We start from the raw sequence: 26678 nt of genomic DNA on the forward strand, positions 1-26678 counted from the left end.
AGTCTTTTAGAAACAACTTATAGAATGTCATCCGGTTAAGCCACAATTTTAATTATTGAATTAATTAAGAAGGACTACAAAGCTGTATGAATTCGATAAAAAATTCCATCGAAAGTTGACCAATCTATCTGGCATTCCATTGCCTGCGCTCTTGGTTAACATCTTCGTAGCTTGACAGCCACTCCGTTGGTGGAGGTGGCTGTGGAGTTGTGTTACAATCTTGTTGACGTTGTCTTCGACGTTCGGCCAATCTCTGTGCCCAGATTCTTGCCCTTATGCAGTCGTATCGCCGTCGATCTTCCATATTGATTAAACGGGATGTGCAGGGTTCATCCTGTGGACATTTACGATTCCGAAGAATAGGTCCTTGCTGCACAAACAATTCCCGTTCGGTGCATGGGTCGCAACTCTCATCCTCCTCTTCCACCTCCATCTCCTCCTTTGAGACCACATCAAGGCTAGATGAGGTATTGCATCCAGTGCAGGTTGTGGCCGGCTGTGTCTGGCAACCAACATTCTTCTGCGAATCGGCACCTAGACTGGGCGGACTGGTCTGAGTTTGGCAGCTGGAATGGAGATCCTCAGATTTGGGACAGTGCTGGCAGCCGTTGTTCTTCATAAGCCCATCAGTCGAGGTGCCGGCGCTGTAACAGATTTGATTGTTGGATCTGCCCAGAGCTACATCGTTTCCTGGCTTTTTAGGAATTCCAATATGCAAATTACAAGGATCAAATGACACATGAGGAATCTGCGAAGCTAGAAGTGAGAAAGCTTGCAGGTTCGTAACGGCGCCACCGAAAACATTTACAGGAGCCGTTGCTGAGGCAACTGGGCCCAAGCGACTATAGGTAAACATCCGGATGTCCATCTCTTTCCGTATATCCTGCTGGATCACCACATATTGCTCACATCCTACCACAATTGGAACTGCATGAAAAGGGAAGAATTTATAATGTATACAATAAGTAGTACATATAAGAAAACGCCTGCTCACTGTGTACAGCGGGAGCCATCGGGATCTCGGATACTTTTAGCACCTCTCGCCTAACATACGGATTGTTGTCCAGCTTGACCTTCTTCGGTGGCTCCTGGGCAAAGAGATCCAGCAAAATTGTTGATGAAGCAGTCTCTGGACTACGTTGACAATGGTTCAACCAGGGACCGAGGGTAAACATCCGGAAGTCCACTACTTTTCGTATATCCTGCTGGGTGACTGCGCACAACTCGTTACCCACAACGCACAGTGCTATTATAAAGAAAAATGGGAATATAGAGGAGTCACAAGAGGAGGCTCCAGCTCACTTTGCATAGCTGGGCCCACTGGGATCTCGGACACTTGGACTACATGTCGCCTCACGCTTGTATTATTGGCCATTTCCACAGCTTCTTTAATTTATAAATAATTTTGAAATTTAGAAAATTTGGAATTTTTTTTTGAAAATTTTACGTACACATTACTTTTCGAAAGAAACTAAAGAATTGTACCTTGGGGCACAGCCTTCTAGGGATCGTTGGGACATTTGAATATTATATCGAGATATATAAGATATTAAAGGCCTTATTTATTTATAATTAATTAATCTAAAATTCACATCTTTCTCTTAACTATGATACAATTAATAGTTAAAAATAGCAAAAGGCCAGAAATAATTCAAAATAATCACTAAATGGTAGACAAAAGTAAAAAACTAGCTTAGTTTAAAACATGCAGTTTGAATCAAAAGCGAATTCAGCTTGAGGCAGTTCACAATAAGGAATAATAAGCAATAGCAATTAAAAAATATAACTTATCTTAGCTTTTAAGTCCATTTGTTGGGATTAAATCAATTGGATAATGGTCCAAACTTAAAAACTCACAGAAAAATACTTGAGTGCAACACAAAACATCAAGAATTGAACTCTTGTTTCTTTCCGAATTCAACTTAAATCCGTATAGAGTCCTCTTTAATATTTGGCCCTGCATTGCCCGCCGTCGTTAGAGAGTCCTTTTCCTTGTTGTTGCCAAAGTCCGGATATAATTTGGCCACTTGACCCATAGGCGTGCACAGACGACCTGAGAAGTCCAAGCGTTTGTTGGATTGACTACGCTCCGCTGACGAGATGATGTCCAGCAGGGATCTGACGGATACAATAGATATAGAGCTTTAAATGATTCAGGATAGAAAGAATGCGTCCCACGACTCACCTTTGTCCACTGCTGGACATGCGTCTCTTGCTGGCCTTGAGCAGGCTATTGGAGTTGGAGCTGCCACTGGTACTGCCGCTGCTGATGGGCTCCAACCGCTCAGGCGAGAGCGGTGATTCCGTGTAGGAGCGTAGAAGGCTGGAACCCGACTCCGACTTAAGCGGCCCATCGCCATAGGCAGCACGCAGGCTCTGCAGACTCTCCAGTAGATTCTTGTGGTGCACTGTTGTGGCGTTCAGCTGAATGAGTTGCTCCAGTTCCCTGTACAACAAGCGATACTGGTCCTTGGCCTTGGATAGCTTCAATCTACAAAGTATATGTCATAGAATTATTTCCATTAAATAGAGAACAAAACATTCTTTTCCTTACCTGGCGCCATTGGTGTGTGTGAAGGGCAGGACGTCGCCACGCGAGGCACTCTTATAGAGCTCGTGGATATGCTGCTGGCAGCGAACCTCCTCCTGTTTGTCCATGTCCTCCTTGACAACCAGGTGTAGGAAGTGCGGCAACCAGCTTATCTGTCGCTGCAGGTGAAACAGAATCGTTGAGCTAGTAGTAAGCGGGAAGTAGCGGGGCAGGCGGCGCGACAAGTTGGGAGCGCCCGGATCTTTCGCCTTTAGTGGCAGCATGCGCGACATCTTAAGCAGCTGGCCAAGCTCTGCAATGCGATAGTCAGGCACCCGTCCACCGGGCCCGTCAGATATCGCCGGTGCCTCATCCATGCAGGAGCGTGTGATGCACAACGAATGGACAAAGATTTCACCGCCACGGGCGGAGAGCATGTGACTGGTGGTCTTGGAGCCAGTTTTGCGCGGCATTTCCAACAGCACGGATCGTCCGTTGAGCAGAAAATTGATCAAACAGGAGCTGGGACGCGATGTCACGTCCACGGGCGTCACCAGAAACTGGCCCAGACACGGCTGCAGATCGGCAGAGCCACAACCACGCGGAGTGCACCACTTGAGAGTCACCGTCTCGTAGGTGGCGCCCTGTTTAATGCTCGTTGGCAGGCTGAAGTCGGAGCCACAAGTTACCGAATGGGCTTGCCGGCTGTGCAGAATTTCCACGTCATAGTTGGCACTGGAGTTGGCATTCTGTTCCTCCTTCATCGGTATGTTGGTCACCGTTGTGCTCGCCAAGTCGTAGTGGTCTAGAATAAGGTGCGTCAGCTTGTAGGAAATATTCGGTGCACTGACCGTGTGTATTTCCACATCCAGCAGCGGCGAGATCTTGAGCAGGCTGCGGTTAGTCACCAGCGACTCGACGCCCAGCGGCACTATGTTAAGGATGACCAGATGGCAGTGGTCAATGGCCAGACCCTTCTTGGATGGCGCCGCCGCCAGAGCGTTCTGTTGCAACAGCACCGTGTTGAAAATGTCCTCCAGGCTCTTCATGCTCGTATTGTCACGTGCCGACGTAATACAGATGACGCGTCCCTCGTTGGGTATGCGTGGCAGGTCCTCAGGTCGGCCGCCAGCCAGGGCAGCCATCTGCTCGTCCGTGGGCTCTGCCAGCGCCTCGATGGCGGCTCGCAGGCCGTGTATGACCGAGTAGTCGGATGACTGGGGCATACTGCGCGACGGCACGCCCACCATCACCATGGCGTTCATCACGTGCGACATGTTTTGAGTGCTGGGGCTCCAGGTGTTCACGATGTGCGCCGCCGTGTCTGAGACGATGAAGCGCACATGCTTCCTGCCAGGAAAGAGGTCCCAGACCACCCGGCAATACTCGATGGATGACTCGCAGGCACATGTCCACAGGCTTTTGCTGAACTGAGCTCCAGTGCCTCCCGTTCCGCCCGCCACTCCCGATCCGCCGGCATCCGTCGGCTTTCCCTTAAGGAAGTCCATGGAGATGTATTCCTCGCTGGCGATACTGAAGTAGCGCGTGTGGTCCAACACGAAGATGGTCTTTTGGTTGCGTTCGAACATGGTGCTCCGACCGGCGGATACTGCAAGTCCTGCCATAAGAAAACTTTGCCAAACAAACAACACTCGCGACGCGATTTCTCACACCGATACCGAGTTTATTATCGTAAACTGTTGTATAATATTAACGGATTTTAATTATAAATTAATTAAAATGGAATAAATTAAAATAACTTAATCGAGTAGTTTACAAAGCGATCAGCTGTTCCGGCCGGTAAGAAATTTATATCGATATTATCGATACATCGATGAACATGTGACGTGGAACTGGCAGCATTGTTTCTTTGGCTTTCAGTATCCGAGACCGTCTGGTCACATTAGGATGTCATAAAGCTTTGATGTCAAATCTGAATGTTTAAATATCGTGCTGCGTCTGTTAAACTTGTTATATTAGTGCATATGGAAATTTGAGTGTTAATAAAGAATATTTAGATAGTTTCAAACTGTTGACTATTTGTTTTATTGTTCTTGTTTTGAGAAAAGCTACCGGCCAACTGTTGCGTGCGAATAGTATTACCCTTTTGCTTATAATTTCGCGCCATGCTTCAGTATTTTTTACCCAACCAGCTGGCAAATAATTTCTGGACCTGGCCACACTCTTCTAGAATCACGTTCTCTGAATGGAAAAGCAAAAGCTAATCAAATTTCGTAATATTTTTAGTTTGCTAAACAAAATTGTCCTTTAATTGAAACACGCAAGAAGCGTACTTGAAATCAGTGCCGTGTTGAGAAGCTAGTGAGCAGAAACAACCATGTCGTGGTTATTGGGCAGAAATCGTCAGCAACCGCAGCAGGAGCCGGCGGCTGGTATGGACGGTGGAGGGGCTGATCCGGAAGGCAGGACGGCCGGCGAGAGGTCCGGAGACTCGCAGCTGAGCCGGGCGGAGCGCAAGGCGATGGAGGCGTACCGCTTCGACTCCTCAGCGCTGGAGCGGGCGGCGGATGCCGCCAAGACTCTCGAGCGTTCAAGTAAGCGGAAATTTCGTCAGCCAATTGCATAACCGACATGCGCCATGCTATCGCGGCATGCCTTTGCGTGTGCGTGCGCCTGTGTCCGGGAGTGTGAGTCCAACTTGACGTGTGAGTGTGGGGTAATCTATGTTAATATCGTGCAGAACACGCCCGGGAAGCCTTGGAGCTGTCCAAGATGCAGGAGGCCACCCGGCAGTCCGAGTACAACACCAAGGTCAAGGAGTACGAGGCGCATATTGAGCAGGCCAAGGTCGAGCAGAAGCGCATCGACCACGAGGAGCGCCGAAAGACACTCATCGAGGAGACGAAGCAGCAGCAGCAACGCGCCCAATACCAGGACCAGCTTTCCCGCCAGCGCTACGAGGACCAGCTGAAGCAGCAGCAACGCGTGCAGGATGAAAACTTGCGCAAGCAGGAGGAGAGTGTGCAGCGTCAGGAGGCAATGCGCCGTCAGACCATCGAGCATGAGATCGAGATGAAGGAGAAGAACCGACTCAAGCTCCTGGAGCACGAGCTGCGTGCCAAGGCTCGAGTGGATCGTGAGAATCGTGATATCAATCTAGAGAAGATCCGAACCAAAGCTCAGGAGCACCGTACCACCGTGTTGGAGGGCATCAAGTGGGTTTTAATATTTCAATTTGCCATGAGCTACTTATTTATCCTTCTCTGATCCCCAGAACTGCTGGCTCAGTGATTGGCGCTGGCGCCGAGGCCATGCTCACCGACTGGGACAAGGTGCTGACTGCTGCCGGTGGTCTCTCGCTGCTCGCTCTTGGTGTATACTCTGCCAAGGGAGCGACTGGCGTAGTTTCCCGGTACGTAGAGGCGCGTATTGGCAAGCCAACTCTGGTGGGCGAGACCTCGCGCTTCGCCTTTCTGGACGCCCTGAAGCACCCGGTCAACTATTTCAAGCGGTTACGCGCCAAGCCCGCCGATGCCTTGCAGGGCGTGGTGCTGAATCCCAAGCTGGAGGAGAGATTACGTGACATTGCCATTGCCACGAAGAACACGCGCATCAACCGTGGCATGTACAGGAACGTACTGATGCACGGCCCACCCGGAACGGGCAAGACCATGTTCGCCAAGAAGCTGGCTGAACACTCGGGCATGGACTTTGCCATCATGACTGGCGGTGATGTGGCACCCATGGGCAAGGAAGGAGTAACGGCCATCCACAAGGTGTTCGACTGGTCGCACACCTCGCGGCGCGGTCTGCTGCTTTTCGTGGATGAGGCGGACGCTTTCCTGCGCAAGCGCTCCTCGGAGAAGATCTCGGAGGATCTGCGTGCTGCCCTTAACGCCTTCTTGTACCGTACCTCCGAGCAGAACCCCAAGTTTATGCTAGTGCTTGCTTCCAACACGCCCGAGCAATTCGACTATGCCATCAACGATCGTCTGGACGAAATGGTGGAGTTCACGTTGCCGGGCCTGGAAGAACGCGAGCGCTTGCTGCGACTCTATTTCGATAAATATGTTCTGCAGCCGGCTTCAGCAGGTGCAAAGTGAGTATAAATCATGGGATGATCTTGCAAGATATTGTTCTTTACGTTTTTGTACCCTTCCTTAGGCGCTTCAAACTGGACACTTTTGACTTTGGAAAGACGTGTTCAAAGATGGCCGCTCTGTGCGAGGGTATGTCGGGTCGTGAAATCTCCAAGCTGGGCGTGTCCTGGCAGGCGGCAGTCTATGCCTCTGAGGATGGTCTGCTCACCGAGAAGATGGTGCTGGACAGGTGTCACTCCGCCGCTCAGCAGCACAAGCAGAAGGTGAGTGTTGGCAACAACGTCGTTTCTCTCTCAATGTACAGCTACAACCATTTTTTTTTTTGCAGATGGCCTGGCTTTCAGATCAGGAGCGCGCGGATCACAAATCCATTAGTGGTGCCGCCGCCCCGCCCCTTACTTTCACTGCCAACAAGCTGTGAGGCTCTTTCGCTTGATATGGAGTTTATGTTTTGATGTAGATGCAGCAATCCCACGTCTGCTCACTGCCTTCGAAACGTCTTAGTTGTTTAGTCACTTAACTTTAAGTTGGTAACGCACAGGGCTTTAGCTGAATATCGGACATAAAGCAACGGCCGAGATCAACCTTGATGTGTGCATTTAGCAACCTGTACAGGATTCGATGACGGACTCCCGTGTTTGACTATAGATACAATTAAGTTTTACCCACTGAACGATTGTATTATAAGCTTGCATTAACTGTCTCAATAGTGTGTACAATTAGAGGTGTATAATTTAACCCGCTGTTGTTGGTTGCATTTCGTATGTTAAAGCTTTGGATGCGTAGACATTTCAATTGGCCTTCGCCGCACCAGCACTGTGAGAGATTTATATTAAACTTCTCGCTGGTGCGGCCACTAATTTGACTCGTTCCGCAGTGTTTTCCTATATATGAGTATGAAGTAAATATATATAAAGATTACCTGTTTAAATTGTCTTTTAACTTTTATTGAGAGAAGCATATATTGGCGGAATATGATATTAAAAACAGAGCAATGGAAGGTTTTTAAAAACTATATATGTAGTATATATGTATATGTTGCTGAAAAACTGTTAAATAACAAGATATGGATTTACTAATGAATTGTTTAATTGTTTCCTTTATATAAATTGTTGTGCATTACGTCTACATATCTATGTATATAGTAATAAATTGAAATTTGATAAATACTATGCTATTTATATTACTTATCTTATTCTTAACTTATCCTTCTAATAGTTAAAAAAAAGTAAAAGTAAATAAGGTATTTCAAAATTTAAACGTAACGGTACTACCGGTTTTAAAAAAAATGTGACCAGCTGCCGTTGAGCAGAAAATTACCACCAAAGTGGAAACCACCATTTTATTTCTGGGCCTGGATTGGTCACATTACAAAAAAGTAAAATGGAAGGAAAATTGTGGAAAAACTTGAAAAACTGAGAACTCGTTCGGAAACCTAACGTTTTAATTAGGCAAAGTGTGGAAATGTTTCCTGGCGGCAACGGCAACGCCGATCTGGGCTACAACAAGCATGCTCATGGCCATGGCCACGGACACGGCCATAGCCACAATCAGCTCCTGGCGCAGCCCCCGCCGCCACCCCCTCATTTCTCGCTGCCCACTGGCGGCGGCCCGGGCATCGTGAACCCTCTGATGGCCACCAGCTTGCCGCTGGCCATGCAGGGCGGCGCCGGTATCGATTGGGCGCAGCTCGCCCAACAGTGGATCCATATGCGGGACGCCGGTCCGGCAGGTGTCAATATGCCCGTTTCAACATGCCCGCCTCCGCCCGTCATTGGCAATGTGCGCGATTATCACCAACAAATGAGCATGCCGATGCCTAATATGGCGCGGGCCGGATATCCGATCCTGGAGGAGCAAGGCGAGGCGGACATGGACATGGATGATGACAACGAGCGGGGACACGGCGCAGAAACGCCGCCGCCACCGGCCCCTATGGTTACGCAATCCCAGTGGATGGCACTCAATGAAACGCCAGCCCTGTCCGTGCCGGCGTCCAGCGAAGCGGGTGAGTGGGCATAATAGTGTGACTATGGACCATGATCTGATCGCGAAACATTTCCCAAACAGCTGCAACGCTGGGCAAACAGCAATGGAGCAATTGGCACACGCAGCCCGGAAAAACTTCCAACACAGGCAATCCCACTGCACATATTCCCTCGCTGCTCAAACTCAACGTCAGCAATCCCAATGAGCCGCATCAACAGCTGCAGATGCAGCCATCGCAACATACAGCGCAGTCACACCAGCTCGCAACGCATCAACAACATCAGCAGCAATCGCAACATCTACAGCATCAGCAGCACCTAGACAGCGGAAGCGCCGGTGGTGCCAGCGGTGAGATCGATGCCAACAAACGAAAAATGTTGCCAGCTTGGATAAGGTGAGGCCACAGGGACGGTAGAAATTATATTAAAGTATCTTATATTGACTTGAATGTCTAACTTGTTTCAGAGAGGGCTTGGAGAAAATGGAGCGTGAGAAACAGAGGCAGCTGGAGCGCCAGCAGTCCTCCTCCCATGTGCCATCAGACACGGCTGATGCTGAGATCGATGTCCACGTTAAGCAAGTATCAAGCAAAACACTAACAACACCTGTTAATCTATTGAACATCTCGAACGTGGTAAGTATGGGTATGGTGGTCAGGGCTTGCAGGGTTAACTGACTCTCAATACGGACCGAAAAGTGCCGAAAACGAGGCACACATATCACACCAATTGGTTGCTCACTCCTCACCAGAACGCGACTGAACTAAACAGAAACTTAATAAGCGAACATAAACCCAAACTGAAACCGTGACAGACCGCAGAGTAGCGAAAGGCAGTACTAGAGACTTTCGATTAAACATGCCCTTGAAATTCAGGCCAGCGACAGCGAAGATTCTATTGGCTTGCCTGCTGGGGTGGAGCTTGGCGGAGAACTGAAGGACCAGCAAATAGGTAATGAATTATTAAGTAAGGCCGCCAATGGCAGCAGCAGCAGCAGCGACGAGGAGGAGCAGAATGAATCCGGAAGCCGAACGGCAGGGGAGAAGGCAGCAACAGCAGCGGCTAAAGGTGACGGCGATGTCAATGGTAAAAACTACGAAGAAAGACTGGCGGATCTGGTAGGCATCAATCACCATTTGACCCGGATGTGTCATGCCCTCAGCTAGGCGATGAAATCGAGTTGAGTCCACAAACGAATTAACTCTGCTCTGGATTTTCGTTCCCTGGCCAGCCGGCGACACATCCAAACCCAAGACCCCCTTTTTGTTAAGTTCGAAATCAATCTATGAATACCCAATACCCATCTGTAGATGCTTGTGGTGCGTCGCACACTAACCGAAATCCTGCTGGAAACCACAAATGAAGAGATTGCGGCCATTGCTGGCGAGACTCTGAAAGCGCACCGCGCCAAAGGTACATTATTTGCAATAAACTTAAGTTCACCCAATACCGATCTCTTCCAGCGCTCGCGCGTGTTGTTAATGTGTGTGTGTGTAAGTAGCTGATATATAGAAAATAGCCATTGATCCAAGATTGGATGACCCAGATATTACGAATACGAATACCAATATCGGCGAGCGCGCGTTATCACCTTTATTAATAATCCTTTGTCTCTGCTAATTCTGAATCCTAATTATGAACACAAAACAATATAAAATCACTTGCTGAATCTTATTATCGTAATATATAATATATACCTATATATATATGTATGTACTATGTGTGAATCAAAAGCGTCATCAGCCCAAGTGATTCGCAAAAGCGCCTTGTCCTCCATAACCGGCAACTTGGGTAAGTAATCAAAATCCATAGTTTGTAAGTTTCCTTTGCACCCTTTTTATGTTTTTTTTTTTGTTTTGAGGTAGTCTGAGTTATGCTTGAACTCCCATTTATCCCCCTCCGTCTCTGTCTCTTTGAATCCTTACCCCTCTCTAATGACAACGAATTGGATTACAAGCCCCTTCCTAGCTTCGAATAACTTTGATCCAAAGTAAACAATCAAGCCCTTTTGGTTTAGTTACTTCTCTCATGCGAATTGCCAAAGGCTTTGCCTCTTTTCCTTCCCTGTTTCTGTAACGACCTCTACTAAAATCGATGAAAAATATAACTAAAACTGCGCCCAATCTCTGCATACATCGATGTCTGGTTAGCCACAATTAGCACTTCACTGATTTGAATTATAGGTTTAGCTGCCTATGGCGATTCTTCCAGCGAAAGCGAAGAGGATGAGGACGAGGAGGATGGAGAGCGCCAGGCCGATGCTGGCAAGGATGTCGATAAGAGCGTACACCTAAGCGCGGAAGAGTTGAAGGTTCGTTGACCATCGAAATACATTGCAACCCTCTTACGATCTCCTATTCTCTTTTTTAGGCTCGCATAAGGCGCAGCAAACGATCCTTTGAAAGAGTCATTGACGACATCGAGGATCGAGTGGCCAAGCAGGAGCAACGCGATGAACAGACCCTGCAGCGGCATCGAAAGCGCGAGCTGGAGCGCTCCGATACTGCCAGTGAGCAGCGTCGTCCGCTGCCCAATTCCGATTCACTCGGTGAGACGTCTAGCCGCCCAACCCACGAGAAACTGCAGCAATACAATGGTTTGTAGAATTCCTATAATCTGTCTCTCTCATGGCAGCTCCACTAATTGTCTTGATCTTAAGCAGGCAAACGTCCCAGTCGTAAGGAGCGTACCACTCGCTTCAGCGATAACAAGGACGGCAAACAGCAGTCCCAGAGCTATGTTCAACAGGTGGTGGCTGCCGCCGCTGTTGCTCCGCTGCCTAGTGTGAGCTCTAGTTCTGGGCCGCCCAAGTTGAAGCCTGTGCCGAATCCGGCCACCAATCTACTGCAGATGCCGGAATCGGTGGCAACCATGCTGAGTGCGGCGGATAAGGCGCTGAATAAGGTCAGCAAATCGTCGCGCAAGTCTAAAAGCAAGCGACGCCATTCGTCCACATCGTCCTCCTCCAGCAGCAGCGGAGAGAGCAGCAGTTCCAGCAGCGACAGCGATGACAGCAGGAGCTCCAGCAGCGACAGCGGCTCGAAGACCTCCAGCAATCGGAGCAAGCGTAGCTCTCGCCATGGGCACCGCAGCCATGGCAGCAGTAGTCGCAGCAAATACAACCGTCGGGAACGCCACAGGGAAAGGGAGCGAGAACGGGACCGAGATCGGGATAGACGTCACGACCGCCGTCACTGTAGCGGAGGCAGCAGTAGTAGTCACCGACAGGGACAGCGGCGACGTCGCGGCTCAAGCCACTCCGCAGAGGATGATGGCGCGCGGCACCTACCACCGCTCCTCGCGACACAGCAATAGCCGGGGTCATGATCACGGCAGTAGCACCAGCGGTCGCAAGCGTCACCGCACGAGATCACGATCCAAATCGCGCAGCACTCACAAATCCAGCTCCAACGCGTACACCTCCTCTTCTTCCGCGTCGCATTCGCGCAAGCGCCACTAAGATAATGACAACAGCTAATTGTTAAATTATACATATATATATTATTCTCTCTTTTTCTTCTGTTTAAGATGCTTTCAGAAAGAAAAGTTTTAAATCAAGCTTTTAAATAATAAAACAATTAATATGGAATATAGGTTCAGTTTTTTTATATTTACATCAAGAAGATATAAATTCATTAGTTTTTCATTGTTTAACATAAAAGTATATACAGTATATATATTTGATGAAACATTGAGACAAGTTCTTAATTCATAACTTAAAAAATGTTTGCAAATTTTAAGGAAAAAAGGGAGAATAGGCTAGATAATGGTACAAACAAATTATTAACTTTTCACTTAAAACTAAATGCAATGTTCTAGGTCCTAATCATGTTCTTGTCAATTAATACTTAAGCCCTTTCTGTTTCTGCCCGAAGGGATCGCCATAGTTAACCTTTCCTAGCTCGTAATGGCTCATGTTATTGCGATGGATGGTCAGCAGGGCGCCGCTCTTGAAATTCATCTCACACACACCGCATTTGTAGGACAGAATAGGTGGCGACTTCTTCTGATGAGTAACCTCCAGTGGTTGTTGAAATTGATCCTCGGCAGCCCTCTGCAGGCGCATCCGTTCAATGTCTTCTGCTCGTCGCTTGTTCACCCTGGCATTTACATATGGGTCGTCTGGGGCGGAGTCTTCTGCGTCTGTGCCCTTGTCCCTGACTTCGTGATGGCCCATTTGGTTGCGGTGGATAGTCAGCAGGGAGCCGCACACAAAACTATCACCGCACACTCCGCACTGGTACGGCCGCTCGCCCGTGTGGCGTCGTAAATGGATCTTGAGGTCGTTGGATTGCACGAAACCCTTGTTGCACTTGTCGCAGACATATGGCCGCTGGCCCGTATGAAGACGCATGTGACGAGCCAGTTTGTTTTGCGATATAAACTTCTTGGAGCAGATCTTACACTGGCTGGGCCGCTCGCCCGTGTGCTGCCTCATGTGGAGGGTCAGATCCTGACTGCGGGGGTAGGCCTTCTCGCACTGGGTACATTTGTATGGATTGTCGCCGGTGTGCCTTCGGATGTGGATAGTGAGACTGGACGCAGGGAAGCTTAGGCCGCAATAGGGACAGTCTCTGCGCTTGGCAACACGTTTGCGGGACGAGTTGTCCTGCGTTACGTGACCACCAGCCAGCGGTGCGTCGGGGTGGAAAGCCTGCATGTGCCGCCGGAGCGTGTCCTGGCGCTTAAATGTGCGCGGACAGTGCTCGCAGGTCAGCAGGCCAGTCCCGCTGCTCTCGTTGGCCAGCTCCTGGGCAGCCATGTCCGCCGTCTTTCTGTGAGCCAGGTCAAAGTGCCGTTGGAGGGACTCGCTCTTGGCAAAGACTCGTGGACATATGGCGCACTTGTACGTAAAATTATTCGAGTGAGTCAGACGGCTACCCAGGCGGGAAGACGTAGCTTGCGGAGGAGAGATCTCATGATCATTTGGTGGCTCCACGGCGTCCTCTTCCTCTTTGATGTTAATTTCCGTTTCAAAGTCTGGATCCTCTGCGGCATATAGTTGTTCATCCTCAACATCAGATTTTGGAGCCTCCTCCACCTCCCCAAGGGTTGACTGCTGCTCCTCGTAACCAGTAGGCAAGTAGTTATCCATATGAATTACCTCCTCCTGGTCAATAAGCTCTAGCACCTCCACATCGCCCTCGTCCGGCTTGGTCTCAGCTAATTCCGCCTGTTGCAGGCACAGGCTTTGCAGTTTCTTCTCGGCGTTTTCCACTTCAAGGATGAACTCGTAGGCGCTGATTAGCCGTTGGGCGCAGGTCTGACAGATCTGAGACGGAAAATTAGGATCCCCTGTCATCGTCACTTTGGAAACAAACTGCAAAAGCTGCCACAGCTCCAGGTTCAGTTCGTTGTACTCGATTTCATCGTACAGGCACAGACTTGTGTTGGCCTCGTCCATCTCCAGGCAGACGCGACAGGTGTTAATATTAAGATTTATGCCGGTGGATTCCATGTTTCGCATTTCTGGGAGTTTATAAATAAAAACAATACAAGAGTTGAGTTTTTCTCAACAGCTGACTTGCAGTGTGACCGCTTATGAGTCGATTAAAAATACTAACTTCTGTTAAAAATCGACGATCAAATATTGTAATCGATAGACCAAAATACTAATGGATTTTCAGCCCGAGTGTGTATGGGACTACTTAGTATTTAGTATTTTCACTCTAAATATCGATCGTCGACAATCGGTCACAGGTATCTTTGCCAAATGATCGTACTACAAACTGACATTCAGCTTGCCGCGCCAACACCCGCTTCACAATTCAAACGAACGGCATTTTATTTTTTCATGATTGACCGAAAATCGTGAATGTTTTACACACATTAAAACATTTTAAACTTGTTATTTTACCAAATTGTGTTTCATTTGCTGTTTATTGTGCGTGTCGCCATGTCCCAGCAGCCCAGCACTGTGTTGCGCCCTAAAGAAAATGCCCTGGCCCAGAAGTCGGAAGCGGCGAGCGCCCTCCTGAACATGCAGAAAAAGGCATTGGTTCTTCCAAAGAAGGTGAGTTTAAGACAAAAGTGTAAGGATCCTTCTAAAATGTTGGAATCCAGCCTACCAGCGAAAATTCAGCACCAGACAGCAAGTCAATGATAGGGCCTCATGGCCCTGGAATCCGAACTGCGACGACGACAGCTGGTGGCATGCGTCTTCCTACTAAAACAGCGCTTGGATCCTCCCATTCGGCAGGCTTAACTGCTGCATCAAAACTTCAGAAACCACTGGTGCCCACTGCGGCTCCATTGCAGAAAGCAGCTTCAGAGTTTGTGGCTCCCGCTCCGGTGGGACCCATTAAGAAAGCTGATGCTGCCCCAGTCCAGAAACCGAGTGCTGGCACAGGAGTCGCCACTGCTTCCAGCAATTCGAGCAGTGCTAACAAAGAGAAAGGAAAGACTGGTGGGTACAGGGCTTATTTCCATAGGTTATCACCAAGTGTAATCGAAATCTTCTGCAGAAACCCAGGCTCAGAAGCCCAAGAAGACGTGGGAGCTGAACAACTTTGATATTGGCCGCCAATTGGGACGCGGAAAGTTCGGGAATGTGTATCTGGCTCGTGAGAAGGAGTCCCAATTCGTGGTGGCACTAAAAGTACTTTTCAAGCGCCAGATCGGTGAGTCCAATGTGGAGCATCAGGTGCGTCGCGAGATCGAGATCCAGTCGCATCTGCGGCACCCACATATCCTGCGCCTGTACGCCTACTTCCACGACGATGTGCGCATCTACTTGATCCTGGAGTACGCGCCACAGGGAACTTTGTTTAACGCTCTGCAAGCTCAACCGTTGAAGCGGTTCGATGAACGCCAATCGGCCATATACATACAGGCGTTGTGCTCGGCGCTGCTTTACCTGCATGAGCGGGATATCATCCATCGCGACATCAAGCCGGAGAACTTGTTGCTGGGCCACAAAGGCGTCCTGAAGATCGCAGACTTCGGTTGGTCCGTTCACGAGCCCAACTCAATGCGGATGACGCTGTGCGGCACCGTGGATTATCTGCCGCCTGAAATGGTCCAGGGCAAGCCCCACACCAAAAACGTTGACCTCTGGAGTTTGGGCGTGCTCTGCTTTGAGCTGTTGGTAGGCCACGCCCCCTTCTACTCAAAGAACTACGACGAGACTTACAAGAAGATCCTCAAGGTGGACTACAAGCTGCCCGAGCACATCTCCAAGGCAGCTGCTCACCTGATTTCTAAGCTGCTTGTCCTAAATCCGCAGCACCGTTTGCCGCTCGACCAGGTGATAGTGCACCCGTGGATTCTGGCGCACACACAGTGATGGGATGGGACTGTCGATACATTATCGTTTAGCGTTACCTTCAGTTATTTCCTTTTTAGTTCCGAGTTTGTAGTTTTAGTTCGCGCCGCTTAATTTGATTATGGCATCTTGAAATTTTCAATTAATTGCAACGAGAAATTAACGTTTATGTATTTAGTTTATTATTATTATTATCAATACCAATAAAGTTCTGCGTGTGTTTCGAATGCTAGGCGAGTGTGTACAATCTCCTGGCTTACATGGCTACCTAAACTAGTGAAATGAGACGAGTTGAGTTGGCATTCGAAAGCGGCGACAAAAACACAGGCAACATTGCCCAAAATGCAGTGCAGCGAGTTATTTTTATCACAGAAAACCAAGTACAAACAAGGATTGTACGGGGATGGAGGAAACAGCAACCGCAAGGTTGTTCCTTGAGATGCGCAAAATTTGGGATGAGGAATCAGTACAAGATAAATGTATAAACTTAGCAAGGATCTGAAACAGAAAAGCCTTAGTATTATGTGGATTTTTGTTCATTCTATGAACCGCCTCTCGGCCTCCGTTCGAATTAAGAATTGCATCTTAAATATGATCGTAAATCATAGTGCCGGTCATGAGCTTGAACTTTACTTATTAACTAATTAGGGCGTGCTCACACCCATATAGACCTGGTTGTATATTCTCCCATTATAGTACATATTCAATTAAGTTTCGTATTCAGATCCATGAATTCTATGCTTGCGCGAGCACGTTTTTAGCCTAAAGGGGAGGAGTTGGGTTTCTATTCTTTTGCACACTTGCCGGTAGATGTTAAACGAATTTCTCCTAATGTCTAATCGCCTCGCCTCCCTTCTTGCGCGCCGCTACATTGGAGTAGTCATCCTCTGCAAGTTCATCCGAAGGTTAAATTCAAGTCTTTAAATTACTTTCAGTAACTCACCATCTTGATCCTCATCAAGGCCATCTTCCAGATGGATGCCTCCCTCGGCAAACTCCTTGCCTTGATCGGCTACGATCTCGTTGTTCAGATTGTCAGTGTCGAGCAGATGTTGCGGCTGCTTCACGGCCACATCGCCGACATCGTCATCGTCGTCGCCCTCGCCACCGCCGACAGCGCCAACTGCCTCAGCCATCTGTTTAGCCGGCTCATCGGGCACGGGTCCGGGACCCGGTGCTGGCAAATCCCCATCAAAGAAGTTTTGACCTCCGGCTGCTGGTAAATTGAAGCTGGGCTCGTTCAAGGCATCCTTGACCTCGTGGGCGCCAGAGTCCTCGTTAGGCTTGGGCGCAACACCTAGATTCTTGGTGTTCTCTAGATCATTTACAGCATTTGCATAGCGGTTGTTGTTTTCGTTCTTTGGTAGCTCCTCGGCAGCGGTGTCTACGTCGACGGCATCGCCCTTGCCGTCCATTTTGTTTTCGTAGAAGTTTTCGGGAATGGGGGCTACGTTTTCGGGCAGTTTGCGCTCCGCCTTAGCCGGAGGCTTGGCAAGCGGCGGCAAGCCGCTGCTGCTCACCTTGGGGGCCACGGAGGCATTCGGAGCCTCGCCAGCGCTTTTGACGGCCAGTTCGCCGGCCGACGACTGAGTGCTGCTCTTGCGGGGAGCGCTCAGAGGGGAAATTGGACCGCCGGAAAGCTGCGGTTCCTCCTGCTGCTGCTTCTCAGGCACAATCTGAAAGTTTTCAACAGAGTTTATTATCAAGCTGTGGTTGTTGCGAACGGCAAAGGTGAGCAGTGGTTCTTGCTCCGGCCGTTGCGCCTTATCCTTGGCCCCGCCACCATTGCTCTTAATCGTAGTGTTAGTAGTTGAGTAAGTTTGGTTTTGTTTTGGGTTAGTTGTTAGATTTACCCCGCCGCCGATCCTGTAGACGCCGTCACTCACTTGCACTTGGGCATCGAAGGACTTCTCGTTGCGAGGCTTCTCGATGCTGTGAGCCAGTTGGGCGGGACTGGAGTTTCTTGTTGTGGGCGTGAGGTCTCCCGGCTTGTTAAGCTGCTGCTGGTGGCCGTGGGCCGGAGCCTCTGCTGGCTGCACCTTGGGCACATACTGGCAGTTCGCCTTGAACTCTGAGATGGTGGCCTCCAGGGCGTGTATCTTGTGCTCTGAGTCTCGATGTAGCTTTTCCAGCTTATCCTAAATTAAGCATTATTAAGTTTTAACTTTAGGCAATAAACACTCACAAAGCTTACCTTCCAGGCCGACACTTCCTGTTCCTTGCTGGCCTTGTCTTTGTGCACATCGGCCAGCAGCTTTTGCAGCTTCTGGTCAAAGGCGTTGGTGTCCTCGATGTGTTTCTTCTTGCTCTTAAGACACTCCGCCTCTAGGTCCGAGTACTTGCCCTCCAGCAGCTTGTACTTCTCAAGTTGTGCGTCAAACTTCTCCTGCAGGGCGCGCTCTATCTCCTGCTGCTTCTGAACAGCCTCCGCCAGCTGGCCCTCGTACTTCTCCTGCAGACTCATCTTCTCGGTGCGCAACAAACTCATCCGCTTCTCCGCAGTCACCTTTTCGGCGGTGAGAGCTGCAAAATACCGCCAAAAGTAAGCTTTTGGACTTGTCTGAAAGCAGAAATGGACTCACATTGCATTTGGACGTTCAGACCTTCCTGGAAGGCGCGGCTCTCGTCCAATTGGTGCTGGGACATTTGGTAGATGACTATCATCATGATGAGCACGATGAACATGCTCATCAGAATGCAGATCCGGACGCGTCCGGAACGCGCAAAACGAGCCGAGCTCATGTTTGCACTATTTTTTAGTTAGTATATCGCTGTTTACAACTTTATTTTTTGTTGAGGAATGTAATTAAAGAGCAGAAAAGTTCTGGTGTTGCAAAATTCTTTTGTTGTGCTTCCGCGGCGCAAGTGTTGCAAAACGCCGACGTCGACCTATCGGGATTTCAAAATTAATCGAAGATTTATTTTTTTTTGAGCTTTTGACAGAAATTTAAAACAACTAGATTTTTAATAGAGTTCTGTTGTTCCAAAAACTAATTTAAGAAATTGAAACTAAAAGAAATATGAAAATAAGGATTTAAAAATAAAACAAGCGCTTATTATTTTAGTGTGACCACCACTCGGTAGCATTTTGATTTCAGGTATTTTCAACCGCCACGGTCACTCCGTAGAGCGACGAACGAGCGCGAAGAGAATATCAATAAATAAGTTTAATTTAGTGTAACGCCAACGAATATTAGTTGTTTCCCGGCAGCAACTATTAAGTTTAAAGTAAACAAGTCAATTATCGAGCGGCGCATCAAATAATCAATTCTTGAAATGTGAGTTGGAACGCGTGTGTGTCGAGAGGGACAAAGATTCGCGAGGGGGCGTGAAGGAGGAATTTATTTAAACATTTAAATGGCCCGAGAGAGACACACATGCAAACGTGTGCGTATCAGGAGAGTGCGGCAATCAATTCAATTTAATAAAGGTGCTCGAGAATTGTGATAAACACGACAAATTACGTAAAGTTTCGCACAAGTGGTTGCTGTTGCTGCTGCTCCAGTGCCCCCAAGCCGAGAGTGTCCCCAATAACAGTTATCACAAATCGAAGCGGTGTATCACCTGTCCGAGAGGTAACACGCGGCTGTACTGTAAATAAAAAAACTTGCAATAAACTGTCGCCGTCGAGCCCCTCGACCCGAATTCGCCGTTTCGGGCAATAATCAATAACCTGATTCGAAACGGCAACAACACCGCGACGTCTTTACCTTTGAATCCGCAATCTTAAAAGGTCTAGCTATATACTCCTTTTATCGCCCTGAAAGTTTATAACTTGTGTGAGGCCAACTTCCTTCATCAAGCTGATATCTTTCGATTAAATTAGTCCCGAAAAAAAGTGGAAAGATAAAGAATAAAATCGCTCTTATCTGCTGGCGCAATGCTCGAAAAACCCGTTATTCGGCCTTGCCAGTTGAGCTGCTTTAAGGTAGCACTACACTTGTTCTTCAAGATTAAATAATGGATTTGATATCTGATTATGCATAGTAGAATGTTGGATATAATATCTGCAGTTTCTCAGATCAAAATACCTTAGAATGATAGAGTTAACTAATAACTCAAGTTCTATTTACACGATTTAAATAAAATTGGGTGTAATACTACCTTAAAACACTCTGAAAATATGTCCAACTGATTCGTTTTTAGCACTCAAGTGTAATTGTGCTAACGAAGCATTTGTTTAGTATTTGTTCACGAATGCAGGCTAATGGCACCCCATTGATATGCTGCTAATCTCCGTGGGGCCCGAGACTGGGCATGTCAATAAACTTTGGCCCGCGCCTCGTCCCGCGCTTATCACTAACGTTATAATAAGTACATTATTTATTCAGCCCTATCAGCCTGTTAATGTACACATAATTTATTGTTTAATTGGGGTAACTTAACAACAGTAGTTCCTATTTATTGATATTTTCAAATTTCAAACAAACCAGTTTGTTCCAATTCTTGGCAGACATCAAACAAATATCTTTATCGAGTGTGTGTGTGTGTAAATATTCCACAGAATGTCGAGCAACGCGATCCACAAACAGCCTCTAGAGCAGCCACAGCAACAGCAATTCGCGTAAGTTATCAATAAACATATTAATTAGTCTGAGTAATGTAATCAAAAAATTAAACAACACTTGTTTATTTAGAGAAAAATATTTATTGGAGGTTGAACAGAAAAACAATACGATTTAGCAAATAAAAGTTCAGTAGTTAGTAGGTTTTATCTTAATTATTTTTTAGCACCTTATTATTTTAAAGATTGTTTTTATAAACCTTTATTCAACACAGCATTAAGCTTCAAATTAAAGATTGGGATAAAGTATATAAGTATACTTTATCTTGAATCAAAAATGCATGATTTATTTTGATTTTTGTAGTATTTTTATAGTAGTAATAATTCTTGTCTTAAATGCACAGGCTTATAATAATTAATATAATCTTTACTGCGCTTAAATATTATGCATGACAAATATTGCATCTTGGGATGTGTTTTCTGATAAGCTTCATTAGTAAAGCCTTATCACTAATCAGGGTTAGTGAACTTTTGAGGTTTGAAAACGCCTTTTCTCACATTTTGAAGACATACTGTATTGATTTTTTCATAATGTATCATCACTTAAATACTTTTTGTTTTGAAGTGAGGCCCTCAGCCAGCCAACAGACAATTTGGCACTAGTTTCCTTTCCCGTTCCTCCCATCGAGCGACCTCCTCCACTCTCAATTCAATAAATTTAGGGCAAAACCACAGACAGATAGATAGAGCAATACTATGACATAATATGATTGCATTTTACACTTTGTTTTTGCTTCTCTCTCGCAAATATGTATATATATTCTGACAATTGCAAAACGAAAATAGACCCAAGCTAAGTCTAGATATATTCGATCCTATATACACAGAGTGTGATGTTGATGTTGGCAGACATCCCAAAATATTTGTTTGTTATTAACGGGCGGCAACCCATTTGACCTTTCCGCTGATCTTCTTCGGCTGATAGTCCAATTATTGCGGAACCTTTAGAGCGATGAAGTGGGCCAAGTTCAAAGCCAATCCAAGCAGGCATTGTTTACATTTTGTTGTTATTGCCGCCACTTCACATGCACAGCAAATGCAAAAGTTAACGCAGGGCAAATATTTGTCAATTAGCCAAGTGCAAATCCCAGCACCGACTAGTCTATGCCCTCTTACGATTCTAGAAGAAATATTTATAAAAATCAAGCAAAATTCTGAACCATGTACCAAGCTTTAAAATTCTACACTTTTCTAAATTTTACAAGGATGCTGTATAGTCGCATACATATGGGTACGATTTAAAGGAATTTAAAATTTCTTTGATAAAATAGTTAGTTTAGATACTGAAAGAAATTTCTACAATTCAAACTAAGAGAATTTTCAAGATGTTTTAGTTTTAAAATAATATAGTAAACCATATAATTATCCACATTATTAAAGAACTCAATTATTAATATAACTTAAATATTTGTATCTATGTATATATATTCACTAAAACATTGTATTTAAGTTTGCTGTTAAAAAGATACAATATTGTTGCGATTTTAGCCTGCTGCCAAAGATCATTAACGGTGGCATAGCAGGAATCATTGGTGTAACATGTGTTTTTCCCCTGGATTTGGTCAAGACGAGGCTGCAGAACCAGCAAATCGGACCCAATGGAGAACGCATGTACAACAGCATGTAAGTAGAACCGATTCATGCCTAGTGTTATGGTAAAATATCTAAAATTTTTTAAACCCCAATCCAGGTTCGATTGCTTCCGCAAGACGTACGCTGCAGAAGGATACTTTGGCATGTACCGCGGCTCTGGCGTGAACATCCTGCTGATCACTCCTGAGAAGGCCATCAAGTTGACTGCCAACGACTACTTCCGCCACAAGCTCACCACCAAGGATGGCAAACTGCCCTTGACGAGTCAAATGGTTGCCGGCGGTCTGGCCGGTGCATTCCAAATCATTGTCACCACGCCCATGGAACTGCTTAAGATCCAGATGCAGGACGCTGGCCGAGTGGCGGCGGCGGCTAAACTTGCTGGAAAGTCGGTGGAGAAGGTGTCGGCCACCCAACTGGCGACGCAGCTGTTGCGGGAGAAGGGCATCTTTGGGCTGTATAAGGGAATCGGAGCCACAGGATTGCGTGATGTTACCTTCTCTGTCATTTACTTCCCACTGTTCGCTACGCTCAATGATCTGGGACCACGCCGTAATGATGGCTCTGGCGAGGCGGTATTCTGGTAAGATTTATCCCCTTTGTTTTTGAAGATTAAATTTATAATTTACATTTTTTGCTTCCTGCAGGTGCTCCTTCCTGGCGGGCTTGGCTGCGGGCTCCACCGCTGCCCTGGCGGTTAATCCCTTCGATGTGGTCAAGACGCGCCTGCAGGCGATTAAAAAAGCCGACGGCGAGAAGGAGTTCAAGGGTATATCCGATTGCATCACGTGAGTGTATATATTCGTTTGCAAGTTTCCATCTTCTAATCACTGTACAATCGATAGGAAAACGTTGAAGCATGAGGGTCCCACGGCCTTCTTCAAGGGCGGTCTGTGCCGAATGATTGTGATTGCTCCCTTGTTTGGCATCGCCCAGACGGTCTACTATTTGGGTGTGGCCGAGGGTTTGCTGGGTGTGCAAAAAAAGTAGAGAAAAGATAGCGGCTTGAAAAGACAAAAGCATTTTAAGTCTACTCTCTAAATGTTGAATGTGTATATCGTGTTTAAATGTTGTTAAAGCTGTCCATGAATGTAATTGTAAAGTCAGAAAGTCTGTAGTCAGCACACACTAGACAGTAAAGCTATCATATGCAGTTGTTAAAGTTCCTCCCAGTCCCATTAATCCACTCAATATATAAATATATAACAGACCATGGCAGAAGATAACCAACTGATGCTCCCAATGACAATAAGATGTTGCAAAATCCATGCTTATATTATGTGTATAGTTTGTTTAGTAGTGGAGTTTATAATTGTTGTTGTGTTTGGGCACTTTCTCTGTGTACTTCCCGGAGCAATCCGCAGCTAACCACGAACGTTTTGCCTCAAATTGTATTAATAATGCATTTTCCTTTGCTGCCAGGCGAAAGTTTAACTTTTAGTAGCAACCAGAACATGACTAAATCCAATGTATACTTTATCAAAAACGTCAGACATGAACAAACGAAATATATTAAATATATTTAATAACATTAAATAAATATGTAAAATACTTAAATTGGCCTTTTGGAGCACGCCATGGGCCAGAGTGATCAAAAAAAGTCAACACAATTTAAGTAAGTTTCCTGCCCTGTTAAAAACCCATCCACAGTGTGGATCCCTTACAGTATTTTGCCAAAGGTCATCAATGGAGGTATTGCCGGAATCATTGGAGTCTCCTGTGTCTACCCACTGGATCTGGTCAAGACCCGGCTGCAGAACCAAGCGATTGGACCCAATGGCGAACGCATGTACTCCAGCATGTGAGTTCTGGAAAGAGTTTTTAGTATTATCAAATGGATATCAATCTCTTATTCCCCAGCGCCGATTGTTTCCGGAAGACAATTGCCAGCGAGGGCTTCTTTGGGATGTACCGTGGATCGACGGTCAACATCTTGCTGGTCACGCCCGAGAAGGCCATAAAACTGACTGCCAACGACTACTTTCGCTTCCACTTGGCCACCAATGAGGGGGGTCTCTCACTGCCCAGGGCAGGGCTAGCCGGCGGCTTGGCCGGTCTGTTCCAGATCGTAGTCACCACGCCCATGGAGCTGCTTAAGATCCAGATGCAGGACTCCGGTCGCGTAGCCGCAGATGCCCGCGCAGCCGGGAAAGAGGTTGAGAAAATGACAACCCTAAGCCTGACTAAGCAGCTTGTCCGGGAACGTGGCATCTTTGGACTATACAAGGGTGTGGGTGCCACTGGAGTGAGAGATGTCACGTTCTCGGTAATCTACTTCCCGCTGATGGCCATAATTAACAACCAGGGCCCACGAAAGGCAGATGGCTCTGGTGAAGCCGTCTTCTACTGGTCTCTGTTGGCTGGACTTACGGCTGGGACAACGTCGGCTTTCTCTGTGACGCCACTCGACGTTATCAAGACCCGCCTGCAGGCCTCAGGCGACAAGAAATACGATGGCATTGTCGACTGTGTCCGCAAGACGCTAAACAATGAGGGTGTGCGGGCATTTTTCAAGGGCGGTCTGTGCCGGATCATGGTAGTGGGCCCCCTATTTGGGATCGCCCAGATGTTCTACTTCCTAGGCGTGGGGGAGACCATATTGGGTATCGAACGAACGAAATCGGTGTAGCAGAGGTATGCAACAGGGTAACAAAGAATAAATTTAAATTTGTTGAGCAAGAATTTTCAAGAAACATCTTATGTACTTTCTTATTAAATCTATAAATTTAAACGTTTACAATCGATAAGTAATCTTTTTGAATCAACCCATGGATGATCTGCCAGCCCATCTCTCATATCACAATCCACCGCGTACGGTTGTCAGTCCTTCTTCACTGTCGCCGGCTGCCTGTCTGCGTGCCTAGATCACATCCGCTGGCCGGCTATTAGGAGCGGCCGTGTTGTCGGCACCCAAGTCCACGTAGCGAGCGCGCTGCCAGCGAGCCAATGCAGATCGGTACCAGTCGATAAACAGGGCCTGACGGTACAAGATGATGCCCATTTGCAGGATCATAAAGCCCATAATGGTGATTAAGTTGATGTACTCCCACTCCATGACGATGACAAACACCCAGATAAAGTACACGCGCAGACCATCGGCCAGCAACCGGTTGGCACTGGAAGAGTACATTGCAATGAAGAGGCCCACGAAGTTGTACAGGGCGCACGAAATGGTGAATCCGATCAGGGATAGGATTAATGCTGGATTGCCTTGGAGACCACTTAAAAGGTCACTCCAGTCATCAAAGACAGCGCGTGAGCTCTCGTTAAAGGGATTCATGGTGGGCAGAAAGTGAAGACAAACAGCCAACAGCGAGGTGATGATCAGACCAAAGATGCCCTGCCACCCGGCGGCTTGTAGCGGCGCTACATTGGACGTCTTCAACTGCTTCTCCTCGTATACATACTGCAGACCGTGCAGGATCTCGGCAATGATGATAAGCATATCCCCGGTCAGTATTGATTTGTGATCCGTATGCGGCAGGGTAACACTATCATAATCAACGCGTTGAACGTCCAGGCAAACAATGTCCAGAAGTCCGCAAGTGATGGTGAAGATGGCCAGCCAATGACGGGAGGTAAGGGTATGGTTCAGGAACATGGTGCTAAAAATGCCGACGAAGATGAGTGCAGCGCCTGCGGAGAAGATGAGTCAGCAAGAGTGAGCGGAGATAAGTGAGACAAACGACGAGTGATAGACGCACCTCTTATCATCTGAAAGCTGGTCGCGTAAGTCAAGTACAGGCCGGTAAACAGAAGTATGGAGGCAACTACATCCAACACTGTGGGCAGAAGCATACTCAAGGGACTAAACTCGTTGCTTCCATGAGCCAGAATGCTGTCCAGCTCGGTGCTTGCCTATAGAATGGGGATGCATTTGGATTAAAAAGAATCAAGACCCAATTGCTTTTCCAGTACTAACCCCGCGGCGGCTGGAGATCAGACGAATCAGCTTGAAGGCGAGGTAGCATAGAAACTCGCCCAGAAACATGAGCAGAGTGAAGACCACCGGATGTTGGAAGCCGTGTAGCTTGCCATCGCTCCCAATCACCTGCTGCTGATTGGCCCACCTGAAATAACATGCACACGCACATGCAGATGCATATTTGTTTAGTTCGTTCCAAAGTATATTCTTATATCCCGACACTTACTTCACCACCAGGACATTAAAGGTGCCGCTGAGCACAAAGATCAGCGACAGGAAAACACGATGATCCATCTGCAGCGCGAATTAATTCTCTTTTGGATGGCACAGGCGTTCGCTTAATTCGATTTACGAATTTGTTCTTTGTGCAATTCGTCAAATTGGGACTGCGCAGTGGGCAGTGCGAAATAAATTCGGCCAGACGGACTCTTGCACACCCTTTTAGGGCTAAGTATAGCGAATCTCAGGTACTTTCCGCTATTCTCAAGGTCAAAGCACTTTTAATAACAATTAATTTGCGTCTAATCCACCTTTTATTTAGTTTTAGTTGTTATTTTTCGTTGTTTCTCTAGTTTTGCAAATATGGTATGACCGCTAGTGGGGCTTTGTAACATACCAAAAATCCCGGCTGAAATATACCAAAATATTTAAATACTTTTAGTACGATTGGTCACACCTTTACAACCGTTTTTTGATTTTAAATAAAATTCCAAATTTGTCTTCAAGAGTTCTACGCTTTTCTTTAAAATTTTT

The 26678-nt window shown here is 47.1% G+C and overlaps 10 protein-coding genes across 20 annotated transcripts; 5 read left to right on the forward strand and 5 right to left on the reverse strand.

The window, feature by feature from the left end:
• Positions 1-30: 30 nt before the first annotated feature.
• On the reverse strand, positions 31-1637 carry Mst89B. 2 transcript variants are annotated; one of them, XM_086832982.1, is made up of 3 exons: positions 995-1637; positions 809-927; positions 31-748 (listed from the first exon to the last, which is right to left on the reverse strand). In XM_086832982.1, the coding sequence occupies exons 1-3, from the start codon at positions 1173-1175 to the stop codon at positions 125-127; spliced, it is 924 nt and encodes a 307-aa protein (XP_086689108.1). In that variant the 5' UTR covers positions 1176-1637; the 3' UTR covers positions 31-124. The 2 variants fall into 2 exon arrangements, with proteins under 2 accessions (XP_086689108.1, XP_020798638.2); XM_020942979.2 differs by having other exon boundaries at positions 31-927; positions 995-1246; positions 1303-1517.
• asun (integrator complex subunit 13 asun) lies at positions 1543-4352 on the reverse strand. The gene is made up of 3 exons (XM_020942965.2): positions 2555-4352; positions 2186-2491; positions 1543-2118 (listed from the first exon to the last, which is right to left on the reverse strand). Exons 1-3 carry the CDS (start codon positions 4153-4155, stop codon positions 1923-1925), a joined length of 2103 nt encoding a protein of 700 aa, XP_020798624.2. The 5' UTR covers positions 4156-4352; the 3' UTR covers positions 1543-1922.
• Positions 4353-4663: 311 nt separating this feature from the next.
• Positions 4664-7522, forward strand: bor (ATPase family AAA domain containing bor). 2 transcript variants are annotated; one of them, XM_020942991.2, is made up of 5 exons: positions 4664-5085; positions 5232-5706; positions 5766-6590; positions 6656-6854; positions 6920-7522. In XM_020942991.2, the coding sequence occupies exons 1-5, from the start codon at positions 4869-4871 to the stop codon at positions 7010-7012; spliced, it is 1809 nt and encodes a 602-aa protein (XP_020798650.2). In that variant the 5' UTR covers positions 4664-4868; the 3' UTR covers positions 7013-7522. The 2 variants fall into 2 exon arrangements, with proteins under 2 accessions (XP_020798650.2, XP_020798651.2); XM_020942992.2 differs by having other exon boundaries at positions 4667-5178.
• A 405-nt stretch (positions 7523-7927) lies between these two features.
• LOC110176613 (uncharacterized) lies at positions 7928-12172 on the forward strand. Its single transcript, XM_020943038.2, is given in 10 exon segments — positions 7928-8599; positions 8662-8974; positions 9046-9214; positions 9455-9697; positions 9890-9992; positions 10314-10370; positions 10763-10890; positions 10950-11175; positions 11242-11851; positions 11853-12172. Coding segments are annotated over 10 exon segments (2580 nt in total). The 5' UTR covers positions 7928-8055; the 3' UTR covers positions 12040-12172.
• On the reverse strand, positions 12164-14134 carry LOC110176649 (uncharacterized). The gene has a single exon (XM_020943080.2). It carries the CDS (start codon positions 14044-14046, stop codon positions 12421-12423), a length of 1626 nt encoding a protein of 541 aa, XP_020798739.2. The 5' UTR covers positions 14047-14134; the 3' UTR covers positions 12164-12420.
• Positions 14135-14298: 164 nt separating this feature from the next.
• Positions 14299-16066, forward strand: aurA (aurora kinase A). Its single transcript, XM_020943081.2, has 3 exons — positions 14299-14592; positions 14643-14985; positions 15044-16066. The coding sequence occupies exons 1-3, from the start codon at positions 14476-14478 to the stop codon at positions 15862-15864; spliced, it is 1281 nt and encodes a 426-aa protein (XP_020798740.2). The 5' UTR covers positions 14299-14475; the 3' UTR covers positions 15865-16066.
• Positions 16003-19491, reverse strand: LOC110176648 (uncharacterized). 4 transcript variants are annotated; one of them, XM_086833012.1, is made up of 5 exons: positions 19322-19491; positions 18426-18732; positions 18038-18366; positions 16787-17981; positions 16003-16730 (listed from the first exon to the last, which is right to left on the reverse strand). In XM_086833012.1, the coding sequence occupies exons 2-5, from the start codon at positions 18583-18585 to the stop codon at positions 16672-16674; spliced, it is 1743 nt and encodes a 580-aa protein (XP_086689138.1). In that variant the 5' UTR covers positions 18586-18732; positions 19322-19491; the 3' UTR covers positions 16003-16671. The 4 variants fall into 4 exon arrangements, with proteins under 4 accessions (XP_086689138.1, XP_020798738.2, XP_020798737.2 ...); XM_020943079.2 differs by lacking the exon at positions 19322-19491 and having other exon boundaries at positions 16787-17519; positions 17730-17981; positions 18426-18959; XM_020943078.2 differs by lacking the exon at positions 19322-19491 and having other exon boundaries at positions 16787-17519; positions 17697-17981; positions 18426-18846.
• On the forward strand, positions 18926-23557 carry GC1 (Glutamate Carrier 1). Of its 5 annotated transcripts, none has more exons than XM_086833047.1 (6): positions 18926-19121; positions 20277-20407; positions 21896-22030; positions 22098-22583; positions 22648-22788; positions 22846-23557. In XM_086833047.1, the coding sequence occupies exons 2-6, from the start codon at positions 20349-20351 to the stop codon at positions 22988-22990; spliced, it is 966 nt and encodes a 321-aa protein (XP_086689173.1). In that variant the 5' UTR covers positions 18926-19121; positions 20277-20348; the 3' UTR covers positions 22991-23557. The 5 variants fall into 5 exon arrangements, with proteins under 5 accessions (XP_086689173.1, XP_020798742.2, XP_086689180.1 ...); XM_020943083.2 differs by having other exon boundaries at positions 20348-20407; XM_086833054.1 differs by having other exon boundaries at positions 18934-19121; positions 20297-20407.
• On the forward strand, positions 23515-24744 carry GC2 (Glutamate Carrier 2). 2 transcript variants are annotated; one of them, XM_020943086.2, is made up of 3 exons: positions 23515-23615; positions 23667-23801; positions 23861-24744. In XM_020943086.2, the coding sequence occupies exons 1-3, from the start codon at positions 23578-23580 to the stop codon at positions 24627-24629; spliced, it is 942 nt and encodes a 313-aa protein (XP_020798745.2). In that variant the 5' UTR covers positions 23515-23577; the 3' UTR covers positions 24630-24744. The 2 variants fall into 2 exon arrangements, with proteins under 2 accessions (XP_020798745.2, XP_020798746.2); XM_020943087.2 differs by having other exon boundaries at positions 23680-23801.
• Positions 24668-26566, reverse strand: Tango9 (transport and golgi organization 9). The gene is made up of 4 exons (XM_020943082.2): positions 26152-26566; positions 25923-26070; positions 25705-25858; positions 24668-25636 (listed from the first exon to the last, which is right to left on the reverse strand). Exons 1-4 carry the CDS (start codon positions 26217-26219, stop codon positions 24861-24863), a joined length of 1146 nt encoding a protein of 381 aa, XP_020798741.2. The 5' UTR covers positions 26220-26566; the 3' UTR covers positions 24668-24860.
• Between the last annotated feature and the right edge of the window lie 112 nt (positions 26567-26678).

The sequence above is a fragment of the Drosophila serrata genome, unplaced genomic scaffold, assembly GCF_035046125.1.
Source record: "Drosophila serrata isolate PLE 108 unplaced genomic scaffold, ASM3504612v1 contig_30, whole genome shotgun sequence".
Lineage (NCBI taxonomy): Eukaryota > Metazoa > Arthropoda > Insecta > Diptera > Drosophilidae > Drosophila > Drosophila serrata.

What these genes read in the sequence shown, in the direction of transcription:
- GC1 (XM_086833047.1), top strand. Translation starts at nt 20,349, where the DNA reads ATGTCGAGCAACGCGATCCACAAACAGCCTCTAGAGCAGCCACAGCAA. An exon ending in GAACGCATGTACAACAGCAT is followed by an intron (nt 22,031 to 22,097) that starts GTAAGTAGAACC and finishes ACCCCAATCCAG; the next exon opens with GTTCGATTGCTTCCGCAAGA. An exon ending in TCTGGCGAGGCGGTATTCTG is followed by an intron (nt 22,584 to 22,647) that starts GTAAGATTTATC and finishes TGCTTCCTGCAG; the next exon opens with GTGCTCCTTCCTGGCGGGCT.
- LOC110176648 (XM_086833012.1), bottom strand. Translation starts at nt 18,585, where the DNA reads ATGAGCTCGGCTCGTTTTGCGCGTTCCGGACGCGTCCGGATCTGCATT. An exon ending in AGGAAGTGTCGGCCTGGAAG is followed by an intron (nt 17,982 to 18,037) that starts GTAAGCTTTGTG and finishes TGCTTAATTTAG; the next exon opens with GATAAGCTGGAAAAGCTACA. An exon ending in CCTTGATGAGGATCAAGATG is followed by an intron (nt 16,731 to 16,786) that starts GTGAGTTACTGA and finishes ATGAACTTGCAG; the next exon opens with AGGATGACTACTCCAATGTA.
- Mst89B (XM_020942979.2), bottom strand. Translation starts at nt 1,375, where the DNA reads ATGGCCAATAATACAAGCGTGAGGCGACATGTAGTCCAAGTGTCCGAG. An exon ending in AGTGGGCCCAGCTATGCAAA is followed by an intron (nt 1,247 to 1,302) that starts GTGAGCTGGAGC and finishes TCTTTATAATAG; the next exon opens with CACTGTGCGTTGTGGGTAAC. An exon ending in GATGGCTCCCGCTGTACACA is followed by an intron (nt 928 to 994) that starts GTGAGCAGGCGT and finishes CTTTTCATGCAG; the next exon opens with TTCCAATTGTGGTAGGATGT.
- aurA (XM_020943081.2), top strand. Translation starts at nt 14,476, where the DNA reads ATGTCCCAGCAGCCCAGCACTGTGTTGCGCCCTAAAGAAAATGCCCTG. An exon ending in CATTGGTTCTTCCAAAGAAG is followed by an intron (nt 14,593 to 14,642) that starts GTGAGTTTAAGA and finishes GTTGGAATCCAG; the next exon opens with CCTACCAGCGAAAATTCAGC. An exon ending in CAAAGAGAAAGGAAAGACTG is followed by an intron (nt 14,986 to 15,043) that starts GTGGGTACAGGG and finishes AATCTTCTGCAG; the next exon opens with AAACCCAGGCTCAGAAGCCC.
- Tango9 (XM_020943082.2), bottom strand. Translation starts at nt 26,219, where the DNA reads ATGGATCATCGTGTTTTCCTGTCGCTGATCTTTGTGCTCAGCGGCACC. An exon ending in TTTAATGTCCTGGTGGTGAA is followed by an intron (nt 26,071 to 26,151) that starts GTAAGTGTCGGG and finishes ATGTTATTTCAG; the next exon opens with GTGGGCCAATCAGCAGCAGG. An exon ending in CAGCTTTCAGATGATAAGAG is followed by an intron (nt 25,637 to 25,704) that starts GTGCGTCTATCA and finishes TCTTCTCCGCAG; the next exon opens with GCGCTGCACTCATCTTCGTC.
- LOC110176649 (XM_020943080.2), bottom strand. Translation starts at nt 14,046, where the DNA reads ATGCGAAACATGGAATCCACCGGCATAAATCTTAATATTAACACCTGT.
- asun (XM_020942965.2), bottom strand. Translation starts at nt 4,155, where the DNA reads ATGGCAGGACTTGCAGTATCCGCCGGTCGGAGCACCATGTTCGAACGC. An exon ending in ACACACACCAATGGCGCCAG is followed by an intron (nt 2,492 to 2,554) that starts GTAAGGAAAAGA and finishes TATACTTTGTAG; the next exon opens with ATTGAAGCTATCCAAGGCCA. An exon ending in ATGTCCAGCAGTGGACAAAG is followed by an intron (nt 2,119 to 2,185) that starts GTGAGTCGTGGG and finishes TGTATCCGTCAG; the next exon opens with ATCCCTGCTGGACATCATCT.
- bor (XM_020942991.2), top strand. Translation starts at nt 4,869, where the DNA reads ATGTCGTGGTTATTGGGCAGAAATCGTCAGCAACCGCAGCAGGAGCCG. An exon ending in ACCGTGTTGGAGGGCATCAA is followed by an intron (nt 5,707 to 5,765) that starts GTGGGTTTTAAT and finishes TCTGATCCCCAG; the next exon opens with AACTGCTGGCTCAGTGATTG. An exon ending in CCGGCTTCAGCAGGTGCAAA is followed by an intron (nt 6,591 to 6,655) that starts GTGAGTATAAAT and finishes ACCCTTCCTTAG; the next exon opens with GCGCTTCAAACTGGACACTT.
- GC2 (XM_020943086.2), top strand. Translation starts at nt 23,578, where the DNA reads ATGGGCCAGAGTGATCAAAAAAAGTCAACACAATTTAA. An exon ending in AAAAAGTCAACACAATTTAA is followed by an intron (nt 23,616 to 23,666) that starts GTAAGTTTCCTG and finishes GATCCCTTACAG; the next exon opens with TATTTTGCCAAAGGTCATCA. An exon ending in GAACGCATGTACTCCAGCAT is followed by an intron (nt 23,802 to 23,860) that starts GTGAGTTCTGGA and finishes CTTATTCCCCAG; the next exon opens with CGCCGATTGTTTCCGGAAGA.